General features: G+C 43.1%; 2 protein-coding genes across 5 annotated transcripts; one reads left to right on the forward strand and one right to left on the reverse strand.

Annotated features, from left to right (window-relative positions):
* The first annotated feature begins 2,126 nt into the window (after nucleotides 1-2,126).
* E2F5 (E2F transcription factor 5) lies at nucleotides 2,127-17,739 on the forward strand. Of its 4 annotated transcripts, none has more exons than XM_062641587.1 (9): nucleotides 2,213-2,461; nucleotides 8,349-8,458; nucleotides 9,694-9,855; nucleotides 11,091-11,134; nucleotides 12,589-12,653; nucleotides 14,016-14,283; nucleotides 15,001-15,201; nucleotides 15,652-15,693; nucleotides 17,013-17,739. In XM_062641587.1, exons 1-9 carry the CDS (start codon nucleotides 2,333-2,335, stop codon nucleotides 17,120-17,122), a joined length of 1,131 nt encoding a protein of 376 aa, XP_062497571.1. In that variant the 5' UTR covers nucleotides 2,213-2,332; the 3' UTR covers nucleotides 17,123-17,739. The 4 variants fall into 4 exon arrangements, with proteins under 4 accessions (XP_062497572.1, XP_062497573.1, XP_062497571.1 ...); XM_062641590.1 differs by lacking the exon at nucleotides 2,213-2,461 and adding an exon at nucleotides 7,544-7,564 and having other exon boundaries at nucleotides 9,694-9,856; nucleotides 11,092-11,134; XM_062641588.1 differs by lacking the exon at nucleotides 15,001-15,201 and having other exon boundaries at nucleotides 2,127-2,461.
* Nucleotides 17,698-21,779, reverse strand: RBIS (ribosomal biogenesis factor). Its single transcript, XM_062641591.1, has 3 exons — nucleotides 21,609-21,779; nucleotides 19,209-19,325; nucleotides 17,698-17,864 (listed from the first exon to the last, which is right to left on the reverse strand). The coding sequence occupies exons 1-3, from the start codon at nucleotides 21,735-21,737 to the stop codon at nucleotides 17,796-17,798; spliced, it is 315 nt and encodes a 104-aa protein (XP_062497575.1). The 5' UTR covers nucleotides 21,738-21,779; the 3' UTR covers nucleotides 17,698-17,795.
* Between the last annotated feature and the right edge of the window lie 472 nt (nucleotides 21,780-22,251).

Genomic DNA, 22,251 nt, shown 5'->3' on the forward strand with positions numbered 1-22,251 from the left:
CTCAGACAAGTATTTTTACATTATTTTCATAATAAGTATTTATTTCTAATATTTGGTTATTTTTAACTTCTGCCAGAATGGGTCAAAACATATATAAAGGAAGAGCATCGTATTAGCATGTTTAATAAGAGGAAAAGAAGGTTGGGCCTTTGCTTCTAAAACAAGAGCCTGAACCCTTGCTTTCTTGGAGCAGAGATCCAAGAATGTACCTAAAAATACATTCGCTCTGCCATTGTTGATGGAGCATGCATGATTTCTGCAACTCAGAGTGGCTTTTTTGGCTGCATAGTTTGGTTCTCTACAGCAATAGGCTTCCTACCAGCTTTTGAAAAACAGGAGATAATAAGCTAACAGCTTTTTACAGAAACTAATCATCAGCTTTATGTTAATATGGCTGTTATATTTCTTTCATGAGGGAGAATTTACCGTCTCTGCTGTACTTGGGCATCTATTATATTTGCTTGTTCTTGGAACATCCTAAACTCTTGTTGCACTACACCACACTGAAGCATTTAATGCTGCAGTAGCAAGTAAAACACTTTTAGTAACCACGACAGGTACTTACTTGTTGGTACACCAGATGGAGCTATTTCTTGCCGTCTCCTACCTAAAGGAGAGTCCTAATGCTCCAATGAGGATGGAAGCCAACTTTACCATGGGCCTCTACAGAGCCCACTGCTGCAGTATAGCGGTACAGGTTCATCATTTTTGTGCCCAGTAAGAGCACCGTTGCTAGTAGGAGGTCCTGGCCTTTGTCTAACTGTACAAGGCCTGTTGGGCTTGTTATCAACTTGTTATGAAAGCTTGCTGTGTGAACAAGAGCTTAATACCAGCTCTTCTCATTATGAGGTGCAGCTGAAGCATGGGATGTAACAAAGTCCTTGAAAACATCAGCACAAGCTGAAAGTGGAGTACAGGGTTGCAAAAACAACTCACTGATGATCAGTGACTGGACTTTCATAAAGCACAGCCTTGAGAGCTGGGACCAGGCTGCTTTAGCTCTAAGAAAGGAAGAAGCAAAGCAAAATAAACACTCCAAAAACTGAATAAAGCGCCTCCAGTGGCATGGGAAATCAACAGCCCTTGCCCTGCTGTCCTGGGTTCAGCAGTAGCAGTCATTTTTTCTCCTTCTTAATAGCTGGTGCAGCGCCGTGTTTTGACTTTCAGCCTGGGAGCAGCGCTGATAACACCAATGTTTTTAGTTACTGCTCAAATGTTTAGTCTGACCAAGGACTTTGTGAGTCTCATGCTCTGGCAGGGAGGAGGGGAAGCCAGGAGGAAGCAGAGACAGGACACCTGACCCAAACTAGCCAAAGAGGTATTCCATATCACAGCACATCATGCCCGGCATGTAAACTGAGAGTTACCTGGAAGGGTGAGTTGACTGCCGGGGTCCGGCTGAGTATTACCGGATGGCGGGTGGTGGTATTGTATTCTCTTCCCTTGTTATTTCCATTATTATTATTATTGGTGGTAGCAGTAGTGATTTGTGTTATACTTTAGTTACTGGACTGTTCTTATCTCGACCCGTGGGAGTTACATTCTTTTGACTCTCCTCCCGATCCCTCTGGGAGCTGGGGGAGTGAGAGAGCGACTGCATGATTTATGGCTGAGCTTAAACCATGACACCTGCACTGCACAGTACTGTTTGTGGGGGGGAGGGCAGGGAGATGGCATGGGCTTATAAAGGGTAAAATTTCAGATCAGTGATTCACGGTCCAGAAAGGGAGCCCACCTGCTTTCTGCTATATGTACAGATACGGCCCTGACCGTGCTGTTACCTGTGTGAGTACAGCTGCTGTACAACACGGCGCATTCAGTGTAATGTCCCTTCACTCTATGCTCTGCTGCCACCTGCGATTGGGCATCTAAGGGGTCTTTTCCCTCACCAGCCCACCACCACCTGGCCTCTGGAGATGCGAGAACATAGTTTATAAAGAATCTAAATGGGCTTCTATCAAAAGCAAACGGTGGAGTGACGAAGAACTGCCGTGCAGGGCAGAGGCAGGCCTGAGGGGCACCAGGGCCCTGCCCGGCTCTCCCGGTTGGCGGCCGCGGGCAGGACAGCGCCTGTCTCCCGGGGGGACGGGCCCTGAAGCTGACCCTTCCTGCCCCGCGGCCGCCACCCCGAGGGGCGGGCACGGCCCTTTACCCTCCGGCAGCCCCTCGCCGCCTGCGGCCGAAACATGCCGGTGTCCAGGCAACAGCGGCGCCGTCACTTCCTGCGGCACCGCCCCTCCCGCCGCAGCCGTCGGGCCGCGGCTCCGTTCCGGGCTCGGGCCGTTACAGCGGTCCGGACACGTGGCGCTGCGGTGCGGCCCCGCAGGGCGGCATGGCCGCGGCGGCCGAAGCGGCGGGCGGTGGCAGCAGCAGCCGCCACGAGAAGAGCCTGGGGCTGCTGACCACCAAGTTCGTGTCGCTGCTGCAGGAGGCCAAGGACGGCGTGCTGGACCTCAAAGCGGTGCGAGGGCGGGGCTGGACGGCGCGGGGCCTGCCCGCGGCGGGGGAGCGGTGCACGGCCCCGCCGCGCTGCGGGACGGCGGCGCAGTGGCGGGGCGCCCGAGTTGGGCCGGGCCGGGCTAAACCCAAGCCCAGCCGGGCCGGCCCGGCCCCCTGCGCCTGATCTCTCCTTCCTCTCCTCCCTGAGGCGGTGGGGGTGCCCGGTGATGGCTGACAGCTGCCGCCGTAGGCTAAAACAGGCGTTCCGCCTCTTTTAAAGAGGGTGAAATGGTTACCGTGCATAAAATGTAGCTCGCTGGTTTATTGTTTAATTTATTTTGTACTCTCCTGCGTTGCTGTCTGCACTGACTCAGTGTATGGGCCTTTATTTAAGCCTATTTCTTGTCAGTCCCCCTCGATATCCTTTTAGCAAGGAAGAACAGTGTTGAAAACCAGGCCATCCCCTTTTTTAGTACTTTTAAAATCTATATAAAGCAGATATATATAAAAGATGCATAATTGGCGGGGTGTGTGGCAAATCGTCATCACTCACTTCTGCAGGCGGCCGCCTCTGAGGCGTGAAGGGTTGAGCAGCAGGAGGACTTCCCCGGTGAAATCCTGGGACAACCGCAATCCTGTGCCAGTGATGGAGAGGCTGGGGCTTTGCTCAGGCCCCCGGGGCTGTCGGGGCATGCAGCGCGTCGAGGTGAAAGTGTATTTTGGCTGGTTTAGGCCCACATGGAACTGTGAGGGGTAAGCAAGGTGAAATAAGAGGCTGCTTTGGCACTTTGGCTGCTTGAAGTCGTTTGTGGAAAACTGGCCTTATTTGTTGATTGTTCTCAATGGCTCCATGGAGGTGAATGGTGTTCTCTGGGCTTTTCTGTGCATCCCTGTGGAGAGAGCAAGCTGTTCGGTGATGCTGTTGTGGCTAGTGAAACTTCAGGGTGCACTGGGAAGGTCACTGATAAGTTTTATATTCCTCATCTATTTATGCTGTGGTGTGGGCAGGTAGATTAACTTCTTCGTATTTAACTGCCTCTTTCTTTAGTAAAACAGAGCTAAGCTGCCCACATCTCAGGGACTGTTGTGCAGCTTACTTCTGCTTGCTGCGAGCTGTTCCAGGTCAGTTTGAGAAGCAAACTGTACTCAATTTGTAGGACATGAGGTCAAAAAGCTTAGCCTAAAAAGCTAAAAAAATGGATTTGAACAATGGAGTTGGGCTGTGTAGAGACGTGGGATGACATTTCTCATTTCCTTTTGTGAGGAAGGAATACCCCTAGAGGAAATGGGAAGGTTGGTAGAGTGAGCATTTCAACAAGCCATAGGCATTTCTGCTCAAGACCTATTGGAGACTAGTTTCTGATGCACAGGATACTGTTTGTTAGAAGTAAATACTAACTGAAGTGCAGAAATCGCTTGCAGTTTCATAAACTGTGAGTCAGAATGTACATTTCTGTAGCCAGTATTTCTCATGAATAAGCTGCGTATCTAAGGAAAAATAAAAGCCAACATTCAGGGGAACCGAAGAACAGGACGGTCTTGAAATGGGGCAGTGTTCCAAGAAATGCTTTATGCAGTGAATGTCTTCAGATGTCTCTCTACAGACAGGTATTGTGCTGCTGATGCATATTTCTGCAGCAAAACCAGCAGGGCACTATGAAGGAAATACAAGCTGGAAACATTAAGTGTACTTCTAGCGTTGTGATTTAGCAGTTGAGAAGGAAATGCTGTTCTATAGAACATTTCCTGGACAACTTTGGGTACATCTATAATTACAGTTCTGTAAGAGAATACTGTTGGGCACGTGCTGAGTCACTGTGAAGAAGAAGTGATGTATCCTATACATGGGAGCTGTTCCTCGCTCTAGGTGCAGGGAGCCCTGCGAGTTCTGTGTGATGAATTTCTTTTGGAAATGTTTCAGTTCTGGACACTTCTCTGCTCACCTCTGACAAGTTGTGGGAGCGGGAGTGAGGATTTTCTTTACATTAAATTTTAACTCTACAGTGCTTACTTTAAAATGAAACAGCTATTCTCAAATCGTGGCACAACTGCCACTGGTAACCCTGTATAAAGAAATCTAGTTATGGAAATAAGCTTAAAACATTAAGGGATGATATAGAAGGGAAAGTAATCAAAGGTCCTATATGCAGCAACCCACAAATTGCAGGGAAGAGAGGAAAAAGAACAAGATGAGTGAATAAAGAATGTCACCTGAAATGATGCCCAAGACATTAGGTATTTTTTCAGTGGCATACAATTACTTCTGCCTTGATTTTGTGAGCAGACTTGTTTTTTAGCAGAATGCCATCCCTCCTGTCCTGATTGTGTTCCTGATGAACAGTGCAAAACATCAGGTACTCTGAAATCTACTTGTTTGCTAGTAACTTTAGAAATGCATTGATCAGGTGCAGATAACAACTGCCTTAGATTGCCCTATTCCACAGAAGGAGAAAAAGCCCATCTATTACATGATATGTTCCCTTAACCTTTATGCACATAATGATACTCAATACTTTCACGTACAGTTGCCAAGCATGCCTTTCAGTTTAAATCTCCCACCAAACTGTTGACAGTCCTGTTGGGGAGAAGAAGATGTCACCTACTATGGTACAGTCCAGAAAATGCAGGAGCTCCTTCCTTTGATACATGAAGAGCAAGCAGCCATTGCTGGCCCTTCTGCTTTGTTAAGCTTCTCCATAATGACTGCTGCGGTGCTCTAGCAAATTCCTCTGCTCTTCCAAGCAAATGCATTGAATGTGCAGCCAATGCTTCCCGCTGCCTTTTGTCAGCTCCCAGGGAGCAAAGAAATTGTTGTGTGAGAGTGCAACCAAACTCTCAGTTACCCTTTTTCTGGTTGGGTGTTTTATTTCTGGGCAGGGTTTTGTGTGTGTGCAGGCTTGCAGCTGAAACTGCTGACCAGTGTGTTTTCTGTATTCCAGAAGTTGCATGATGTACGTGCACACAGAACTGAAGCCCTGCACTTAGATGTTTTTCTTCCAGTTCTGAATCTGTCTGTGAGGTGCTTATAGTACTTGTCTTTCTTAGATATGTACTTAATCAAAGGAATGACTAGGGTGGAGCAGCTTTAGGTGGAAAAGATTTTATGAAGGAACTCCAAATACAAATGATTCAGAGGAAGGACTGTGGAAGCTACATCTAATCATATTAGCAGAGCCACTGTGGTAGATGTCCCTTTCTTATGCTGCTGGATCTGCTTCAACCATTTGACATAGGCTGAGAAACTGAGTTTTCAGAAGTGTTTCTGACAACAGATTTGCCTCTGGAGGCTGTTCTAATTGAAGTCATTAGTGTGTGGTTTGTGTGAAGGAACTGAATGCCTGAACTTAATTTCTAGCCATGTACCTACCAGGACGTGTTACACTGGACAGTTTCAAGAAGGAACTTTATTTTTTAAAATATCTGTGAAGCTCCCTATAAAATTTTGGGAAGGTAATTAATTAGGTTAAATGACCAACACCAAAAAGCTAGTGAATGTCTCAATTCAACTTCCCAGCTGGCCCCAGTTTGACTTCTTAGTTGGATTTCTTGTTTTAAGTAGTTGGATTATGCAGCTGTGATTGAATTATATACAAGGTTAGTCAAGCCAAATACATATGTAACTGTGGTGTTCATTTTCTCAGTCAGTAACCTGAGGTTCTGGAGCCTAGTTTGCAGCAATGGTGTATCTCCAGTGCTGCTGTTAGTGGGAGCTGTGCTTTGGGGGTATGAAATGCAGCAGCATTTAGAGTATTGAGATTACTCCAGTGTTGAACTATCTGAAGTTGAGCACTCAAAATTATTGACTTTTTTTTTAAGAAGTCTTTAACTTTTGTATCATAGCTACAAATTTATATACAGTGGTATCTTTTACTGCCAGCACAGTTTGAAAATACATTAAGGGTAGTAAAGCATTTACATATTGTACAGATGGGCCTTTTGTAATATCTCAAGAGGTAATGCAGTCTATCTCCAGAGCAGTTTCTTCATTGTTCAGAATAAGCCCTAGGTCCGTATGTAAAGCAGTGAGAAAAAAGCAGAAAGTTGAGTAGCAGCTGATTAATTGCATGCTGTCTATTCCTTGTACTGAATAATGCAGACAGTTTGTAGGAATCATGCCTCTGAAGACTGTGAGAGATAAGGGACGTTGATTAAACATTGCATAGGTAGCGTCAGTTTTGTCAATTCCTAGAATCTTGAAGGCTTCTCTTGCAGTTATCATAAGCATTATGTATGTATATGCATGCAGCAGAAATAGCAGGTTAGGATAGCAGGCACATACCTGCTGATGCAAGTGACTGAAGAGCCCATTTCCTGGGAGAGAAGTAAAGTGTGTGCCTTATATGAATTTGTATTTGTTTTGTTCTGTTAGATAGGAAAAGATTTTAACGGGCTGCTACAGAAGACTGTACGAAAGCTAACTGTTGATAATGGTATCAGTAGAAACACAGTTTAGTAGGTACATCACTATCAAGGTGAAAAAGCAGAGTTTATACTTCACAGTTATGAGTTGGTTATTGGTTTTTTTTAAAATATTCTTTCTTCTTTAATTTTTGCATTTTAATTTTACTTCACTAGCAAAAATGAAAAATAAGTACTACCAAGTTCTAGTAATTAACTTTCTCACAGGAAAATGTTACTTCTTTGGGAGATTAGCGAGTTTGTTTATAGTTCAGAAAATACTGTAAAAGGAGTTATGTAGACTTTGCTATAAAATGGATTTGGTTTTCCTTCCTAGTTGTGATTGTCTAAGGTTGTACTCTTCATATAATTTACTTTATTAAAAGTATTAATTCAATAGATTGTTAAGACAAACTGAAATAAATCATTATGTGCCTATAGTGGAAATTAGTTGGCTTTACTCACTAGTTCACATTTGGGATGCAGAAGTCTTTGCCAGCTGTCCTTCTCTTCTTGTTGTTATTTTAATCTGTTTAATACATATAATCCCTTGTAATCACTGAATCTGAGTTTCTTGAGTAGGTACAGAATCAGACTCCTCTTTGCTTTTTTCTCTTTTTAGCTAATATTCTCTGAACTTGAGCTGCTTCACAGCGTCAAAGAGCTGAGGGTGTGGAAGGCACAACTAGCTCAAATTTGCTTATTTTATCTTAGGTCTTTGCTTCAGGTACATAAAAGTCACCCTGGAGAGAATTACAGCATGAAACAGACTGTTTCCTCTGCTTAACACTCTGCTTTGCTTTCAGTGAAGAGCTCTGGCAGCATGCAGACACACAGCATAGTTAGCTGTAATGTAAAAGTGAGAGTGTGACATTGGCAAGCATCCCTGTGATCTGTACCAAGGTCCTGGTGGCTGTGAAACAGCTCTTGGCACTCAGTGTGACAGATAAGAGTAAGCCCATGTATGCTGTGAGGTGAATTTGTGCAGTGAAATGTTAGAGGATGATGCTGGCTTGAAGGATTGCAGCCCTCCTTCAGCTGCCATGTGAAACTACAGCCCTGTGGTTTCATATCCCAGAACAGTTTAATTGAAACAAAGGCTGCAGTACCTCCAGTGTCAGCAGAAGGGATGATAAACTCAATACGTTGGCTTCAGAGGTTTGCTTAACTGCAGGGTGCTGCTGTCAGCCTTCCCTACTCTATCCTAGCTTCCAAAAAGAGCAGTGCAGGCTCCTACGTGCCGTTGAATAACATGTGCTCTAAATGCCAGATACGGGTTTTGCAACACATATAAACTCTTCTCAGTGTCGAGGGTAGGCCGTCCAGCCTTCAAAGAGGTGACTCCTCTAGCGTGCTTTGTAACACTACACACAGAACTTCTGAATTCAAGATTGAGCTCTTGAACTGCACCTTCTCCTATCAGAATGACATTAGTGGGCATTTTTCCAAGGGAATGGCTTAACTGTTTTTTTGCCCTCAGCATGCAAGTTGCTGATATTTGTTCTTGACAGGCTGCTGATACCCTTGCTGTGAGGCAGAAGAGAAGGATCTATGATATCACCAACGTTTTGGAGGGGATTGATCTCATTGAGAAGAAGTCAAAAAACAGCATTCAGTGGAAGTAAGCCATGACAATCTTGCAAATTTTCACATGCTCAAGAGCCACAAAAATTGCTTTTTCTTCACTTACCCTAACTAGATATGACACTGTAAAATTAATGTTATGCTCGTCAATCAGCAGTACATTTTAGGATTACAGCAAAGTTGCAAATGAAAGTCTTCCCTTTAACTTGCATCTTCGATACATAAAATCAAGCTTAAAGCATACAGAAGAGAAACTTTCAGAAAAACTTGCAGTGCTGCTTTATAACTGGCACTTGTAATTGAGTAAATTTACTCTAGGTGAATCTGGGAGGGGTATTGGGACACACTGTCTCCACATACCCACCTTCCTGTAGCCCATGCCTATTTTTCTTTGGGTCATGGAATGTGAAAGCTTAAGCTAAGAGTTAAAGGGGAAGGAGAAACGGCCTGCAAGCCAGCTCCAGTGCAGAGAAAGCCTACATTCCATGAGAAAATAAATTTCAGTTAAGGGAAATTCTAAATTTGACCCGATTTTTTTTTTCTGTTAAAGCACTGCTGCAAGGGTAAACACACATTTCCTTCTGTCCTGGGTTCAGCGGTAACAGTCATTTTTCTCCATCTTAGTACCTGGTGCAGTGCTGTGTTTTTGACTTTCAGTCTGGGAGCAACACTGATAACACCAATGTTTTTAGTTGTTGCCAGTAATGTTTACTCCAACCAAGGACTTTCTTGGTCTCATGTTCTACCAGGGAGGAGGGGCACAGGAAGTGGGAGAAAGCAAAGACAGGACACCTGACCCAAACCAGCCAAAGGGGTATTCCATACCACAGCACATCATGCCTAGTCTATAAACTGGGGGGGAGTTACCTGGAAGGCCCAGATTGCTGGTCGGGTCGGGCTGGGTGTCAGTCGGTGGGTGGTGAGCGGTTGTATTCTCTTCCCTTTTTATTTCCCTTATCATTATTATCATTGGTGGCAGCAGTAGTGGTTTGTGTTATACCTTAGTTACTGGATTGTTCTTATCTTAACCCGTGGGAGTTACATTCTTTTGATTCTCCTCCCAGTCCCTCTGGGAGCAGGGGGAGGAAGAAGGGGAGGGAGTGAGCGAGCGGCTGTGTGGTTCTGAGTTACCAGTTGAGCTTAAACCACGACACCTTCATATTGAATATTAGTGGATTTTCAAAATGTTGAAAGTAGTCTGAAAGAATTGCCTTTGCCTGTTTGGTTTAGATTTTTGACTTGTGGTTTCATGAACCCTTATACCTTTTTAAGAGGAGTAGGTGCTGGCTGCAACACAAAAGAAGTCATAGACAGGCTGAGGTATCTGGAAGCTGAAATTGAAGATCTAGAGCTAAAAGAAAAAGAATTGGATCAGCAGAAACTGTGGCTTCAGCAAAGTATCAAGAATGTCATGGATGATTCTACAAACAACCAATATCCTTTTAAATTAATTCTCTGCATTGTGGAGCCTAGAGTTAAAGCAATAGTTAAAGTGTAGGTAATTGATAAGGTATCATGTAGTCCATTTTATCTAGAAGCCAGGAAAGGTAAATACATTTTTCAGGGTGTTATTCAAAAAGAAAGAAAAATCCAAATCTTATTTACATGACCTTTTATCTTCTGTGACTGTATGATTGGTAACCTGAATAAAATTTAGCACATACATACGTGTGTGTGTATATATATGTATATGGCAGTATTTTTTAAGTCCATAGCATAATCCCAGTGTTTTATTTAAAATTAATTGTATTGGGTTTTGGCACGTGAATTTATACTTTCATACCAGTGCTTTACATAACTTTTATTTGTGTTGCTTTCTTCTTGTGAAAAGATTACTCTATCAACCAAAGATAAAGTGAGTTGAAAAAGGCCTGAAGCTTGCTGGGTTTCAAACAAGAAAAAATCCTGCATGTCAGTACCCCATGAGCAGGGAGTTCCAGCTTCATTGCTTGTAACCATGTGTTTAGCTATCTTGCAAGATACTGAATAAAATAGGCACCTGAGATTGGAAGCAGGAAAGTGCCCTTCTTAACTATAGCATAGTGAAGAGTGCTTAAAAATTATTTGAGTTGCTCTACAGAAACTGTTCCTGTAAAATGGATCTTGTAGCAGAAGAGGTGGAAGTTAGATGTTAGGAGAAACTTTCATTTGGGAGAGCTAGCACTGGAATTGACCCCCCAGGGAGGTGGTGGAATATCCACCTCTGGAGGTTTTCCATAAGAGGGGAGGCAAATATCTGTTTGGAATGTCTTTAACAGTTGATCCTACCTTGAGGCAGGGAAATGAGATGGCAAATTCTCTCTCAAGTCCTTCTGGCAGTATTTTTGTGTAATTCTGGGAAGTCCTGTTATGTACTCGAATTCTGTAGTGTCAGAATTCACTGAGGTAAATGGTATTTTTCCAAACAAGATTTTACATGTTCTCCTTCTTATTTTTTTCTTTTTGTATTTTCTTCACAGATACTGATTTTTTTTTTTTTTTCCCTTAAAAGGGAGAACTCTGTCATTTTTAACTAGCCATTCTGAAAGCAAAATATCATGTCTTGATTGCACCTCTGAGTAACAGCAGTAAGTTTATAGGTTAGGCTCAGCTTGGACAAATGTCTTTTAAGTGGCAACAAATACTAGTTTTATGTAGCTTTAAAAAAAATGTTCCTTGACATAAATTACGTTCTCATATGTCACCCATGAAGATATCTGCAACTGCTTCAATGGTAAGTTGCTGCTGTTTCTTAAAATGAGGGCCTAACTTTCCTCCTGAAAACTTGCTAATTAGCCTGCTTTTTCCCTTCAAGTACTGTGAATTTAGAAGTACTTAATAGTGATAAGTACTAAGCAGATGTCTCTCATGATGTTCATGACTAGCAAGTTCTAGCATTTTCTAGTTGTAGTCACAGACTGTATGGAATGCAAGTTCATCTGGTTTTGGAGTACTGGTTTCAGAAGAATTTTCTGTATTCATGCTTCTCAGCAGCTTGTCTCAGGCCATTAATGGAGCCAGGGACAGGACATGCTGGTCCAGCACACCAGAAAGACGAGGCAGGTCCAAATGTCATAACATTTTCTGATGGCTGTTGTGGACAAAGGGAGCTCCTGGTGATGCTATAGATGAATGCTATAAATGGAGCCACATGAAGTTCAGTGATGGGGCATTGCTACTAAATGAAAAGGATTCCTTCTGAACAGGAAGTTTGAAGAAGTTGCCAAGAATTTCTAACAGAAGTTACTTGAAATCCTCTCTGGATCCTGGGCCACCCAGGGGAAGATTGCTGTTCAGCCTCCAGCTAGGCTCAGAACATCTCTTCTTTGTCACAGGGAAGAAGGGTTTGGTTTTGAATAGAAATGCAATATCAGACAACTACTGCAGAGTTTAGCAAAAATGAGCTGTTACTAAAACGAGTTAGTCATTGCAAAATGTGGAGGCACTTAGTACACCAGTCACATAGTACTTCGTGTCTTAGGAAGCAGAGAAAGAAAAGTGTTATCCCAAGTTCTGGACAAAGGGGAAATGATGTGCAAGTAGGCGAGTGACCTGCAGTGTAAGGCAGGTTGTGCCAGTGTTGTTGATGTAATTGTGATCTACTGACTTTAACCACCATGTTTCAGTGTACATAGTAAGCCACAGATGAGTTTGGTAGCCAGCTGATACATTCCAGTTGTATGTGCTGCAGAAACATTCCAGTTGTATGTGCTGCAGAAGCTGTGAGATTAGACACTTGGAAGTGCTGGCATTGAAGACAATCATTAATAACTTTTCTTCCTCCTATTCAATTTCTCTGTACTACCACTACTCTTCAAAGCCATGAAGTGAGCTGGACCAGAGAGTTGGTTTAGCTGAAAAAGGAGCTCATTAAATATTTTCACCTCACTTTGTATATACAACTAGGAGATCTGGGGACAGTAACAAACAGATAAAGGAAGCGGTAAATATTGTACTGCTATGAGAAAAGATTCTTGCAACTATGGTTTAAGTACTAGAACTTTATGATTTATACTGTGCAAAGTACTTACATCTAACAGGGACTATGCAGCCCCCACCACAAGTTTATTTATGCTGTAATTATGCAGTATTACAAGTGGCCTTGTAATATCATTTGAGTGGATAGCATGCCAGACTTAAGGAAAATATGCACACTTAACCCTTTGTTAAACATTGCTATTTAACCAGGAGACACACTTCTAGCAATTCAAGCACCTTGTGGTACACAGTTAGAAGTACCTATACCCGAAATGGTATGTACTGGTTTCTTGTTTACCTAAGCGTTCCACAGGGACAGTGGAAAAGAAGAGCTACATGAGGCATAATTATCATGAATTGCCTTGAGAACTTTTTTAGCAGTGACTTTACGTGTCAAATTTCTCTGCTATATTGTACTCTTAGGAAAAAGCCATTTAGATTTAGCAGCAGGTTTAGTTCGATTTGTTTAGTCTCATGGTACTAGACTGGATAAACTACAGTCTCACTTTAGCTTAAAGGCTTAAATGGGTGAGGTTGGGAGGTCAGATTACTTACCTCTGTCCATCTTTACTTTTTTTTGTTGTATAACTGGGAGACAGCATTGTATGAGGCATGATAGCCACTATGCTTGTAGAGGGCTAAAATTCACCTGAGAAGTTTGACAAGCATTTTTAGTGAGGCTAAGTACAGTCTAGTGTGGTAAAATCGTCCAAAGCTAGAACAATTACACTAATCAGTGCTACTGTCTTGGTCTGTCTCTGCTGAAATCAGTTCAGGCAATGGTAAGGTTCTCTGTGGGACCAAAGTTATCAGCTGTGATGTTTTATCTTCAGGGGTTTTTTGGCTTTTTCTTGAGGACTAAACCAGCTGATCTTAGTCTCTGTCATCATATTCATGCTGGATGTTTTTTGCTTTGGTTCTTTTCCAAGGCTCCCGTCCCACTTTTCTCATGCTCATTTTTCCTAGAATGTATGTGCAGAAAAAGAGTTTGCTGAATGAGCCACTGTGTAGTCGGTGGTCTCACTGAGGCTGTGCTAGAGGAAGCTAGTCCTAGCTGTGTTGCTTCAGTAACTTGCCCAAAAGAAAGCCTGGCAAATCAGTTAAGAAATTGTTTCTACTGACTTAGGATCCTGTGTTCTCTCAGTCTGGGTGAGATAACCAGCTGTTTTAGCATGCTTGGTACTAACCAGCATCATTCTGAAGCTCCATTTAAAAGGAAGAAACATAAATGCACAGAAATCATTGTTCATCATTGCTGTTACTAGCAAGATGTAGCCTTGCTGTAAGTCTCATGTAAATACAATTCAGTATTTCATTAAGCACTTAGTAGAATTTTATGTTTGTGTTCTCTGCAGCTGTGTTTTGTCAGGTAAATACATTACAGGACAGATAACATGTATTAGTTTTAAATACTTTTTTTTTTTTCCTGAGCATGACTTGATATGTCTGTGCCAATTCTGAGCTCTTCCTGGTGATGTAACTAAAAGAATATGTGTTTATGTTCTGTATCACTTTGAGAATTCTGTTCAAACATCTTCATGATTTTCTGTGGGAAGTAACTATGCAGTTACTGTTATATTTTGTAAAGTTAAGAGTTCTCAAGGAATGGTAACTTTTGCAATATACCACCATTACAGGGACAGAATGGACAGAAGAAATACCAGATCAATCTTAAAAGTAGTTCAGGACCTATCCATGTGCTGCTTATAAATAAAGAATCAAGCTTCTCCAAGCCCATGGTGTTTCCAGTTCCTCCACCTGATGACCTTGCACAGCCCTCATCACCACCTGCAGCAACAGCAACTCCGCTTAAACCTGCTGCAGCTCCTGAGAATCCACCAGAACAACATGACCTGAGCCAAGCACAAGAGTTACCAGAAACATCAGTTGTGGACACGCCATCAGGTGGGTCCACGGTTTTTCCTGCCTCACATAGGTGGTGGGAGGGGAGGGAACTGGAGGGGAAGAAGGAAAAGGTGCTAAATGAAAGAAAGATCAAGAATTTGCATAGCTTAGCAGCTGTCTGTTAAGAAACTACCCCAAGGGCTTACTAAGAGCTCTGAAGAGGTTACAGAGAAACCTCTTCCTCTTCTGTCTGGTGAAATAGATTCTTCCCTCGTAGCTTATCATCTTGTACCAAACAGGTTTTGAATGTGATCCAGTTAATTATTCTGAGGTGCTTCTCCAGAATGCAGTATGGAAGGAAATTGCCAGCCTCTGATGGAGAATATGATTTGAACATGTACCTTTTAATGAGGCAGATAATACAGGCACCAGTTCCAGCTTTTGTGCCACAAGGTCACTTCACTTCTTCCACATAGCCACAGTGAGAGACTGTCTGAATATCAGGTATATTTTTCATAATAATAGGAGGGTAATAGGAAAAGATTTAAGAAAATGCTGTCAGTGTCACAGCCTGCATTTCTGATAGGTCCTGATTAACCTTTATTTATTAACCTTCAATTAATAGTTAGTTAAACTATGCCTTTGATTTTGGAAGGGCGAGACTCCTCCTGCCTCATCCCAGACATTAGCCATGTTTGCCTCAAAAGACAAAGCCATGTGCAGGCGGTCTGTGTTCCCTTTTACCATAACAGATTCATAATGTGCCTGTCTTTGCAGACGGCAGCACAGAGCAGAACAGTGCAACCCCAGCAGCTGCTTACTCCAGCCTTCCAGAATCGGTGTTGTACTCCAGCCTTTCAGGCGATGTTGCCCAAGCTACAGCTAGTTCAAACGACTACCAGGGCTTGCTGCCCCTGGATGTTAACTGTATTCTCAAGGCAAACTCATTCGACTTGGCAAAGATGGAGGAGCCCACAGGTAGGAAGCAGTAGTTCCTGTTCAAATATTTTTGTTAGTTTCCTAAGCCCTTCTTTGTGACCAAGTTACCAACCAGTTACACAGTGGAAATAACAGGCCCATTTATCTCCTAGTGAAGCCACTGAGCCAGCTCTGAGTATCAGACTCATTTTGAGCAAAATACCTTGCTCTGCTACCAAATAAGCTTCATGTTGTACACAGCTCTAGGGCTGTAAGCCATTTGTTTAAAGTGGCTACTATTGAAATGCAGCCTTCAAGGCAGGGTTTGTGAATACTGCCTAAGACATTCAGAAAATTGGGGAAAAAATGAGGGATACAAAGGTGAATACATTTTACATATTGCCACGGCTCCTACACAGCACATGAGCCATACTTGTACTTTGCAGTTCAGTGTTTTAATGCAGGGAATATGTATTGACTTCCATAAACACACACTTCTGTCCTTCACAGGGATTGGTGGGGATCTTATTGATGAACTCATGTCTTCTGACGGTAAGTATTTAGCATCTTCTCTAATAATCACAAGTAGCAGCATGGGTTTTGTGTGAAGAGCACTCTTAGCTGTTAAATCTGATGCCGAGTCAGTATGATACTACTTCTCTCCCCTATAAAGCCTCCTCTGTCTTTTGTCATTCTTGTCTTTGCTCCCCTTTCCTTTCCCTGCAACAGTGTTTTTTTTAACAAGCAAAATAGTTGGGTTTTAACAATCAAAATATGAAAGTCTTAATCCAGCAAGCACTTACATGCATGAGTAACCCACCAGGCATTAATTCAGGAACAAGGAAAAAACAAGCTGATGACTAGAGTGCTGCCATAAAAAAAAATAGATCTGGTTTAATTCTCTTCTGCTTCAGGCTTCCTGCATGTGCTTTGAGTAAACATTTTGGAACATACTGACATGCATGCATGCAGACTGGTAGATGGCACCTTGGTGGCCATACGAGTGCAGAACTGAGCCACAGCTAGTGAGTTCATGTGTTCTCTGCCTCTCTGCTCTATCTCACTGAGGTGCCAGGCAAAGAGGTGAACTCGGCTGGTATTGTTCCTCTTGTCCTCTGCTCTGTAAGCAGCCTCTGCTTACCTGCCTTTCAAGCAGACAACCTCAGGGCTTATCCAGAAAGAACCATGTAATTATAAGATCTGAGGGGCAAAATGGGATTATGTGAATGTGCCAATATATGGCTGAAATGGAAATAGTCTTTGCTTTTAAAGCAGGTACAGCATGCCCAGCTCCTCTGCACTAGGTTAGTGCTCCCTGAGGTACAGCATGAGGGCTGGGCCTTCTCTTCTTGCATTCCCTCCCCAAAGATGTATTGAAGTCCATGCTTGAAATGCAGTGCATGGAAAAACTGCTAGTCTCCATTTATTTTTTTGATTCCTGTAAAACAGGGATAATTGCAACTTCCTTACTTAAAATGATAAATACTTGAAGGCTGATATAGGCAATACTGTAAGAAGGTGAAGAAGTATAGATATGAATGATGGCTTTCAGGTGGAAGTTTCAAAACCTACTCAGGAACTCCTTTGCTGCAGAAGGAGAAATTAAGTCCTCATTCCACAGGTATCACTCCATTCCAGGAAATTCACTTAAAATACTAAGCAAAACGTGTAGACATGTCACTGACCTAGTCTGAATGAAGGCAGTAGAGGTATTCACGGTATGTGTCTTAGCATGCTTGTCAGATTATCAAGACTATTTTAATTATTAAGACTAACCCTGATACTGGTGATGACAAACATACTGAATTATGAGATAGGGCTGATTTTCCAAAGGTGTTTTTAACTTAAACTAAACTATTCCTGCTTTACAGTTTTTCCTCTCTTACGACTCTCTCCTACTCCCGGAGATGACTACAACTTTAACCTGGATGATAATGAAGGAGTCTGTGATCTCTTTGATGTGCAGATACTAAATTATTAGATATTGTGTCAACCAGACTACTTATCTACCTCTAACTATAACATTCTAGACTTCTTCATAACCTAAGTATTTGAATAATGAATGTATAACTTCTTAGTTCACTGACTCTGGGAGTTTATTTCCTTTTGCTTCCTTTAACTACTTCACAAAACAAATTTAACAATGAGGAAAAAGGGGCTTTTATCAAAAATTCTGGCACATTTTTTCACCCGTGTGTCCTCTGTGTAATCCAGTTATTTGGAGTTTTCTTTAGTAAGAAAAGTGAACATATTCTATAGTCTTCTGAGCATTTTTCAAAAATGATTAGGCTTCTTGCTCACAGTTGACAGCATTTTCTTTGAAGCTTTACTGCCTAGAAGCTTTCTGTATTTTAACCTTTCAAACAATTTTGAAGCTTTCACTGCCAAGCTGAAAAGGACATCACCTCAAGTTATGCTAAATTGTTTCAGTGAACCAATTTTGTGAAGTGCCTTCTGTTTTAGCACTTTAAGTTTCTCACACTGACTTCTGACATTCCTCTTTCCTAGATGATAGGAAAGGTCTGTTTGTAGTTTGTATTAAAAGTGTGCCAATACTTGTATATTAACAAGATTTTTTAATAAAATTGTACAAACAAAGCCTGTTGGTATTTCTTATCTTCATTTCTTGCAATCTCTTCTTTGTTCATTATGCATCACAACTGAGATAATAAGCTTGTGGCAGCATCCACGTTTACTGGTTCCTTTTCCACAATTGCAGAAACCTGAAAAAAAAAAAAAGTTTGGGTTTAAAGTACAAAGCAGTTTACACCATTTGGGGAAAAAATGCCACTAATACCTGTTGTCTAGAAGATTAGTCTGTCTTTATGGGTTTAATTTAGGCTAGTATTGCAGTCATAATTCAATAATTTGGAGGAAACCAGGATTCACTACACTTGACAGAGCAGCAGCCAGTACTTTATGCTGCAGGAGAAAGACAAAGCATTATGCCAGTAAGGGCCAAATGGAAATAGGCTCAGCTTATAGTTCTGAAGTGCTCTTGACAACACTCTTGCAACTTTGGAAGAAATACTATTACAGCCCAAGCGATCAAATTGAGTGTTAGGTCACGGTCAGCCCTACAGGCGCAGGAGCAATGGTGTAGTCTGAATTCCTGCCTGCATGCAGCAACAAGTGAGCAGGGACAGGGCTGGTGGCACCAACTGCCTTGAAACACTTGCTTGGCCTCATCTGTGCTGGCAGCACTGTTACCTATATTTACTTTTACTCAGCCTCTCCTTAAGGTATCTGACACTAGTTTTGTCGCTCCCAGCCATATAGAAACTTGATCACCCCAGGCACAGTAATACTCAACTCATGTCTACTTCTCACAACAGCTGGGGTGGATTCATCTGTACCTCATCCTGGTCCACTGCTTCCTCTCTCCCCCAACCCGGACCATCAGACTCACATACAGAGGAGTTTGTCAGCAGAACTTAAGTTCTGTGAATTACTTCTTGCACAAGACTGCACATAGCCCTGTTTAAGGGACTAGATGAAGACAAGTGAAACACTGTCTTGAACCCTAAGTGCCGCAGGCAAGAGCTTGTCAGGGTTTAAGCCCAGCCGGTAACTCAGAACCACACAGAAATGCCTCTTTCAGGTGTTGCTACTTCTGATGACAGAATATGAAGGCTTAGGAATTGGGAACAGAGAGAGGCAGAGCTGGTTCAGAGCACTGTCAGGTGCTTCAGGTAGGGAATGACAAGGTTTATCCTTACTTTCTCTGTCTAGTCATGTTGCAAAGTAAGTCTCAGAACAAGGAGCTGGAGCTGAAGTTAACTTAAAAAAAAAAAAAAATCAAAAAAAACATAATTTAAAAATATGGTTTTGGAGCCATGCTCCAGCTTGGCTACCCATCCTTTTCTCTCTTTACTTTGGTATTTATAAAGCACTTGAAAATGCTAATGAGATTTCAAAATTACCACACCACTGAAATTAATAAAACTGAGTTTATAGTTTTAAAGCAACTGCATGAATTGCCTACAGTCTTAAGAGCCAGGATATAGTGCTTTGAATATATACATTCCTTTCATTTCCTTCCTCAGATTTTTACAAAGGGAAATTACCTGATGACTCTTCTCAGGTTCTGCTGCTGTGCCTTTTGGTATCTGCTGTATTTCTTTCTGGACTTCCGCAAATGCTTTATTTATTGTGTTAACTTTCTCAGCATTCTTAATGTTTATCTGGGAAGAAAAAAAAACCCTCACATTGGTATTTTTAACAAGAATTCCATTGACATGTGAAACTGCATCATTTTTGTACAACTATTACACAGCAAGTCTTATATGTGTATCTTCCAAATTTACTTTTTAGTAGGCTTTTCTGTTATGCAATTATATCATCCAGTCATGTACTACTAACATTCTAATAAGCTGAAAATTATGAAAGCAGTCAAACTTGTTCTATTGGAAATGGAGCCCACAGTGATCCAGAAACAGAACATAGAGAAAACAAAGGCCACAGTGTAGACAGGCCCTGTGACACCATCCTTGGCTCCTCTTAGCTGGACTGGAGTTCCAGGAAAGGTTCCTTCCTTCATTCGTGTGGTGCACTGACCCTGGCTGGATGCCAGATGCCCACCAAAGCCACGCTATCACTCCCCTCCTCAGCTGGACATGAGAGAACATATAATGAAAGGCTCTTGGGTCAAGATAAGGATAGGGAGAGATCACTCACCAGTTACCTTCACAGGCAAAACAGACTCGATTTGGGGAAAAAGTAATTCTATTTATTAAATTTATTACATTTCAAATGTTCTAGAAGCATACTCATACATCTTCAGGCAACCCCATATTTCGGGATACTACTGCTGTTCCATAGGCTATGCCTGTAATTCACCTCTCAGCAATTTACACAGAAGCAAACTGTGAATGGTGACACATATTCATTTTGCTTTCAAAGCTTTTGTAATTTCAGAGCACCTATTCCATTCCACTAATTCCATTTATTCTGAGTCATCAAGAGAACCAGTGGTAAGAAAGCAGTGGCAAGAGGCTGATAAAAAAAGCCTGCTCAGGTTAGCACTTCAATTCATAATAAACTGGAGTCTGACCCCAGAAATACAGACTCAGTTCCTAGCTCAGACCAGTGGATGGGACTGTGGGCAACATGATTTACAAAGATCTCAGCTTGCCCATCAGGGCTTGCTACCGTTTTCCTGCTTCACAGAGGTGTTGGAACAATCCAGTCAGTTTTAGTACCTGATAGTGGCAGGACCCCTTCACAGAAAGAGGCCCTATAGCTAGCATGTGTGTATCAAAAGTTGTCTGAGCTTTTATCTATTAAAGAAGAAACCTATTATAACAAATTTTTCTGAACATCTTCCTATACCGGTTAATGGCAAGTAAATCCCCAAAGGCTTAATGAATTAAAGAATACAGCTTCAAACATACAGAATAAAATTTTACTCCTAATAAGCTGAGTTTTCATGCATATGTTTTTTAAACCTGTTTCTCCCTTTATTATACAGAACCCTCTAGACTAAGTGGGGATGTGATGCCATCAACATGAAATTGTTTACTTCTGAAGTTTGTTACGTTCCAGTCCATCTACCACATGAATTTGTCAAGAGGCTTTAGCTTGCAGGAGAAAATCTGAAAGGGTGTTTCTTTAGAGTTCCTGTTTAACTTGGTTTGCCCAACACACTGCCACTAAATCTAATGGGAACAATAAGCCACTAAGTTTCCACTTATATTATCACATGCCTTTCCAGAAACACCAGCTGAACTCTCAGCAGATTACACAGCCCTGGCTGGAGGCATTTTCTGAGAAGCAGATGCTGTATAATGACTTACTGGCTACCAAGAGGAAAATTCTTGCTTAGATCATCCCCCATCCCTTTTCCCCTGCATTGCTCCCAGCCACACGGCCCACTCATTCCTCTTTATTCCTCTCCATAATAAAAAATTACAAAGTATTATTTTTGCATGCTTTCGCTTCAGAAAGGAGCAGGAAGGCCTTGCCTTAGCTGTATCTGTGCCTGGTGGTTTGGGTCAAGCCATTTTGGTGATGTGTGCCCTGAATTACACCATCAGTGACGGTGCAAGTAAACATAACCTCACTGAACTACTGACGTTGTCTTTAGCATCCCACTCCCTCAGGCACACCGAGGTGCTAACGGGTACTTTATAAATGACACCCCCCCCAAGGAGAACAGCTTTAAGTCTCCTATGGCAGAAGCTCGCAGGACATGAGTCAAATGAACTGCGCTTCTCTGAAGACTAGATGATCTTAAAGGTGCTTTCCAAAGCTAACCATTCCATGATTCTATGACAGCATCCACAAATAAACCCCACTTTCGGGTGGAAACGGTGTACTCCGCCACTCTGTGGCCCAGAGGAGCTCTGTCCATGAACCACCTCAGTCAGCCACGAGAGCTCCGCAGGACAGGCCCCAGAGGAGGAAGGCCCTCACCCGCCCGGCCCGACCCGGCGGGAGCCCCGCGGCAAACCCCCTGCGCGGCTCACCTGCTTCAGCCCGGAGGTGACGGGCCGCGCCCTGCCCTTGCCTTTGCCCTTGGCCTTGGCGGCGGCGGCGCTACGAGCGATGCGGAACACGTTTGCCGCCTTGGCCGCCCGCGACCGGCTCTTCCCCATAGCGGAGGCACCGCGAGGGCGGACGGACGGTGACGTCACTCCCGCGCGCCAGGGAAGCCGCGAATCCCTCACCCCCACCTCCGCAGCGCCGTCATTGCGCGGCAATCCCGCGCGGAGCCGCCAGGTGACGCTGCGCCACCCCGCTCCCAACCTGCTGTGCCTCTGACCCACGGCTGCGACGCGTCCCCGTCCCTGTTCCCTCCCTGGTCCGTCCCGTGCGCTCCCCGCTCTCCGCGTGTGTTCCCCCGTTGCCCCGCAGGTCCTCGCCCCTGTGACTGCTGCCCGCCGAGCTACACCCGCGATCCCAAAGTAGTGCCTTAAGGTCCCCCAGCGCGAGGTTTAAAAAGAAATAGTAAAAAATTCGGGTGGGTTGTGGGAAACCTTCTGTCTTACGGGTCCCGTCTGCAAAACGTGAACCTTCCTACGGTTAATTCCAAATTGAACTGGCTTCGCTGCTCTCGGGGTAAGGCGGGAGGTGAGCTCAGGGGCTGCCTGGCAGCTGTGCGCGCTTTGC

This window comes from Pezoporus occidentalis, unplaced genomic scaffold (assembly GCF_034315485.1).
Source record: "Pezoporus occidentalis ecotype Australia unplaced genomic scaffold, CSIRO_AGI_Poc_V1 ctg69, whole genome shotgun sequence".
In the NCBI taxonomy this organism is placed as follows: Eukaryota; Metazoa; Chordata; class Aves; order Psittaciformes; family Psittacidae; genus Pezoporus; species Pezoporus occidentalis.